This window comes from Buceros rhinoceros, unplaced genomic scaffold (assembly GCF_000710305.1).
Source record: "Buceros rhinoceros silvestris isolate BGI_N320 unplaced genomic scaffold, ASM71030v1 scaffold3474, whole genome shotgun sequence".
Taxonomy (NCBI): Eukaryota; Metazoa; Chordata; class Aves; order Bucerotiformes; family Bucerotidae; genus Buceros; species Buceros rhinoceros.
Genome location: NW_010408663.1, coordinates 39,771 through 45,770, shown reverse-complemented (window position 1 = coordinate 45,770; position 6,000 = coordinate 39,771). Strand labels below are relative to the sequence as shown.

Sequence of the window (6,000 nt, the reverse complement as noted above, 5' to 3'; positions counted from 1 at the left end):
CAGAAATGCGAGCGTCATAAAGAACACAAAAGCATTGGCTTTGCTTACATTTCTTTGAGCATGTTTAGGGCAAAATGCACTGAACGAATAACAGCTGTGATTCACGATGGTGTATTTATTTATTACTTGCAGAAGTCAAATAAGTTTATTAATGATCTTCAGATTTTTATCTCTCTCAGGTTAGGATGCTGTATAAGTGCTGTGATTGAGAAGGTTAGCTGTATAAAGGAAACTTGATTTGCAGGGCTGTGGAGGTTGCTTTTTTTTTTTTGGTATGTAGCTTACAAGTATTCACTGGTTTCTGTTGCATCTCAGAGTGTCTGAATTTGTCTCTGAGTGGGCAACCGTTCATTTCCGAAAACTGCCACCACATTTTTGTTAATTTATGGTTGTCTTTGCAGTCTTGACATAAAGAACAGTGATTGAATGTCTGTAAGAGCTCGTGTGCTCTTTCAGCCTGTGAGGTGTTTCCTTCAGAGAGATTTAAAGGTTGTTGTAGTGCCTGCTGTGCTATTCTCTGTCCTTCTGCTAACAAAAAATGTAACATCAAAGCACAAAAAAATGTGGGCGGCGGGGTTTTGGTGTCTTTTATTGGGGCAGTTTGGTTAGATCTTAACATTTTAGCTTGGCAATAATGCTTGTCTTTCAAAGACACAGTTTTTACGGCAAAGTATGCCTTTGGATGTAGATTGTATATGGTGCAGCTTTTATTCATAACTGAGTTATATGTAAAGCTGCATGTGGTCATATTTTTTCCCTCATCTTTGTATAATAATACAAAGAAAATCAGACCAGAAATACTAAATTTATTAGTTTCCTTTAAGGAGAATACTCTTTTTGCACTTAAAACTAATAATCAGTTACAAATGTAGAAATTATAATGAGCAAAGGCCCTAACCCATTTTATTATGCTAAAGCCTTATGTTAATGCTTTAATTTATCTTGAAACAGGCATTTTCAGTTTTTCACCATGCAAAGCATTCTAAATAAATGCACACTCACATTATTCCGATATTCTTTGAGTGCAATATAGGTGACAACAAGTTCAGATAATACAAGCCTGAGACACAGCTGGGTGGTACATTCTAAGGTAATTTACTGATTACTTTGTCACGATGGGGTTACTATCTTACCCTCTACAAAGAAAACTGGCACCTTATGAGGTGTAAACGCAGACACCCTCCACACTCTGCTTCAGATGTGAACACAAAAAGGGTTAGCAGAAATCCTTCTTCTCATTTTCAATCTTGTTTTGAAGCCAGTTATCAGTGCTGCCTGATGTGGAGTTAAAATATTTTTTTTCAGGGTTGTGGAATGGCCCAGAACACTGGCGCACCCAAACTGAACTTCGAATATTGGTTGGATAAAGCTGTTGAATGGGGTCAAGCTACCACCTCGGAATCCCAGAAGGATGTGTGCCTTCACTTGCCCCAGCTCCAGGAGTTTTTAAACCAGACTTATGAAACTTTAAAACATATGGTAAGTGACTTTAAAAAGAAGAGTGACCTGTTTTGAAGATACTCTTGGAAACAATCTGCCCTGTGTTTTGACAAAACCAGAAGCTAACAGTAGCAAAGAGGTTTGTGGTTTTGACCTAATGTATTGCTGGATCAGAGAGGCAAATTGGGGAAACAGTCACAGGTAATGCAAACAAGAGTGTGCTTCCTGTTTCCCTGATTTATCGTGAAAGGAGCTTTTTTTTCTTCTTGTTTGGTTGTTGTCACGTGAGATTTCCCAGTCAATGCTCTAGCTTCTTTAAAAAACTCTTTAACATAAACAGGAATTTGATTCTGGTTGTCAGGTCATAAATTGGATTGTTTAAAGGTCTCAACATGCAAAACTGTAACTGGTTCTTTAAATCTTAGGGAGTCTGTTGACATGTTAACCCCGATGTTGTGGCACACATAGTGAATTTAGCAGCACCATCAGATCTTTGAAATATGCTGCTGGTTGTTCTGTTTAGTAATTTAATTATTGTCTGCACTCACGAGAGTGCTTTTTCTAGAAGTGAATTTAGTTGTTCATATGTTTAGTTGTGTATATGATTTTCTGAGCATGGCATTTTCAGACTATGTAATTAGCTTTAGAAATATTGCGTTATCGCCTGAGGCTGACTTCTTGTGGAAGTACTTCTTTTTAAATATCCGTCTTCGCTGAAGACTGCAGAGTTGGTATTTTTTTCTGAACTGAATTTAACTTAAATAAAAGATTTTTGTGGAGTGGTGCTTCTTCCTGTATTTACATATGTCTTTTTCTTAAGAGGTGAGGGAAAAAAAAATCTATTTTTAATGTTGCTACTTCAACATTAAAAAAGCTATTCCTGAAATGGACCTTGTGAATATGGCCCCAGAAATCTAGGTCTAGCCCCAAAATTGAGACAAATGTGAGGCATTTATTGCAGCAGCAGGAGATGGTTATTGTTCCTGCTACTTGCATATTATCTCAGTGCAGCATCGTTTTTGAAAGCCTTCATTTATTAGATAGTAAAGCTACAAAAATGGAAAAATGAAACTGATCACACAGGATCAGTTACACTGAAGCTGCTTTCTGTTTGGTAAAAGTGCAACTTGCAGTTTGTTACTGGTAGTTGTTACTTAATTTAAAGAAAACAAGTGAAAGTAACAGAAAGATACTTAGTTTTATGCCATAATAGGTGTTAATTTAATTTCTTCAGAAACTCTGTGAGACAGGTTATTAAATCAATGAGGATCAACCAAAACATTAATGTAATTGTGCTTTATTTTAATGAAATCTTGGTTATGTACACTGTTTGCTGATTACTGGATGTGAGGCAAATGAATAAATTTTCTACCATAGTTAAGTATTATGTGAGGAAATAGCTTACTTATGCTTTAACTTATTTAAATTATGACATTATAGCCAATTTTAGGAAGTTCTGCTTTTATTACATACCTGTAATAAAAAACACCTGTAGGTGTTTTGCTTCCAGAACATTTCAGAGCAAAACTATTGGGAATGTAAGTTGCAGCAATCTGTGTCATTAACAGTTCTCCTTACCTACTTTTCACGTGCAGTATATTTATTATCTTTTTTTTTTGTTTTTGTGTTTTAACAGGATTCAATTGTAGCAATCCAGCAGTTCCCTTTAATTGGCCAGCTTCTAGGAAGGCTTTGTTGGAATCCTTTTGTTATAGGATATGGTAAGAACGTGTAATGCTGTTTCTGCAGCAGTTCCATAAATTTTGTTCTATGGGAATTAGGAAAATATAACTTGTTATATGCTTTGGGTTTTTTCCATAAAAACAGCATTCTTTTTTAGTTAAGTAAAAATTTGAGATGAGAAGGTTAGCAAAGGTACTTAAAATGTGTGGCATTGAGAATCTTACCTTTACTTTTGGAGCTAATTAATTTCACAGGTTAGTCACAGAATCTTGAGTTGAGTGCAGTAGGCTTTAAACCCATTGAGTGTTCTTATGTGTCATGAATTTCCTATTAGTTTTTCTTATTCTCTTATTATATTAATTACATTTTTGTTAGATTCTCAAAATGTACAAAATCTAGACTTTTAGATTACTTTCAAGAGATGTTTCTTCCAGTTATACATCAGAATATTCTCTTCTATATGTAATGCAGAAGAATTAATTTTTTGATGCTTGTTTTTTTTATTAGTGTTAAGCTCTGCTAAGTTATGATTGTGTTTGTTTTTATTGAGTTTATTCTGAATGTGTGTTTTCCCGTCTTACAAACTCGTGAAAATGCGTGTAGAATCAAAAGCAAAACAGTAGAGTAGCGACATAAAAAGCACATGAAAAACCAAAAGCCTCTTACTGGTAGTGTTGTAGGGGTGAAGAAAAAGAGAAAAGAAATTTGGGACAGGAAAACTGCTGGCAGGGAGGAGACACAACTTGTGCTGCCTCACCAGTAGTTCTAGTACATTTTTCAAGAACTGAGTTATTGATACGTTGGTAAATGATAAATGAAAACTAATTCTGAGCTTGTCTGTGAGCCCTTTAATATAATCCTTTGCCAGTCTTTTGCTACTACTACAACATAAAAAAACAGTCACATTTTGTCTCTTTTTGCTTTATGGTTCCTTTTGGGGAAATACAGGAAAAGACAATTTTTGTGTTCACCTGGAAGGGCTTATTAAGCGAAGCACAGCATTAGGCTAAAGTGATCATATGTCTTCTGGTTTGGCTTTATCTTCTTATAGTCAGCTCCATGCACAGGCAGAATGAACACGGCTGCAAAACACGTGGTAGATGTGTGTTATGTCAGCACTTACCCTCTGAAAGTAAAATTTGAGAAGGAACCATAGATTTAAACATAGATTGCTTTCACAGAGCAGAAAATGTGTGCTTTTGTGGCACCTTTGAGAAAAACCTTTTCATATTTGTGGTCTTATTTTTACAGTGGAGAGATTCACTTTTTAATCATAGTTCCAATTTTTGTGAATTTTGGTAACTGTTGATGCTTACAATTTCACACATGCTTTTCTTCCAAGTTTTTGTCTGGAATATACAAGTCTTCAGACCATCAGTTTTCCTGGGCTGACAATATAGTATGGTATTGAAAGTACCGTCATCTGTATTTTTCATCAAAGCTGAAAGCTATTTGTTTCTGCTTTTGCCTCCTTTCACAACAGTATCAGCAATATGTTAATACGTTCTTGCTTTCCTCTACTTCTTTACTGTTCTTGGTTTCCTCTACTTCTTTGCCGTTCTTGGGATCCCTCAGCATTTTCTGAAGTGAGAAAAGCACTTCCTCCAATTTGGTCATTTCGTTTGAAGTTTGCAAGGGAATGGAGTTTTACTACAGGATTTTTTAAAAATTTGTTTGTTTTTTTGTCTCAAAGTAGGAGGAAGCCGATTCCAAGAACTGCACTTCCTTGAAATGGAATCCTTCACTTTAAGAATTAAAGATGAGTCAAGGAGATTTTCTGACATCAATAGACCTGAAGATGTCTGCTGATACATTCCCAACACCTCCTCTTTTTAGAACCAGGACTGCTTTATTTGGCACTGTTTCTGGAGATGTGCTTTGAGATAGTGCTGGTTGTAGCAGATGCTGACTCTCAAGTGGGCTTCATGTAATTTCTCATTGGTATAAAGAGCTTGTTCAGGCATGCATCTGAGAACTAATTTGATCAATTCAGTCTTTTGTACTTATAAATGGAGGAGGGAAAACATACTTCTGCATCATGTCCAAACCAGAACACCTATCACCTTAGATGAGTATCTGTTGGTGCTGGAAGATGATATGGCTGACCACTCAGTGCAGGAAGTGTAGTCTCCAAGGGAAAATAATCTCGTCATAAACACTCGTGTGAAAGGAGGTGACCAAGTTAGCCTTATTTAAAACATTAATGTGTGGAAGCATGACTGAAGAAAATCTCATGGCTGTACTTGTGGTCTTAAACCACAAGGGATACATGAGGAATTCAGTCTTGGAAAGGAACTCCTGTGTTTTTTTCTGTGGGCTGGGGAATGATCTTCTCAATAGGACCCTCCCGGTTTGAGTTTTGAGCCCAAATGTCTTGAATCCCATACTAATACTATAAATGCTAGTGAATTTTTTGGTGGCTCTCTATGTCAGTTTATATGTGAAGATGTGGATGCTTATGTCTGCATTCATTTCCACAGAAAATTCAGTTTTAGCTAATAAACATTTTCTGATATATTAAATAAAACTTTACAACACACTCTAGAAAGAATATTTCTGGCTGTAAGGTTGGGGCTTTCTTATTAGGTCCTAGCGTCTGGCTGCATTTGTGACAGGGTATTTATAAACTGACTGTATCACAGGATAATTGAGACCACACTGTGTTATAAGAAAAGCATTGATTTTTTTTTTTCTTTTTTTTTTTTAATTTTTGATGTGAGGCTGGCAGGGAAGTATTTATACCATCTCATTCATCATAAAGGTTTGGGCTTTGATTTGTTTGGAGTTTTTTTGTTGGGTGTTTTTTTGGTTTTTGTTGTTCTTCGTTTATTCTTTACAAAGGCGCCTCCAAGTTGTCTTAGATTTCCTACAGAGATC

General features: G+C 36.0%; 1 protein-coding gene across 1 annotated transcript in view; it reads left to right on the top strand.

Moving 5' to 3' along the window:
- Window positions 1-1,314: 1,314 nt before the first annotated feature.
- The window catches only part of FANCC (Fanconi anemia, complementation group C), a gene marked incomplete at its 3' end in the record, with an annotated part of 40,232 nt that continues 35,546 nt past the window's right edge, over window positions 1,315-6,000 (top strand). The window contains exons 1-2 of the mRNA XM_010134932.1: window positions 1,315-1,479; window positions 3,077-3,161. Coding sequence (XP_010133234.1) covers window positions 1,315-1,479; window positions 3,077-3,161 — 250 coding nt within the window. The remainder of the gene's footprint in view (window positions 1,480-3,076; window positions 3,162-6,000) is intronic.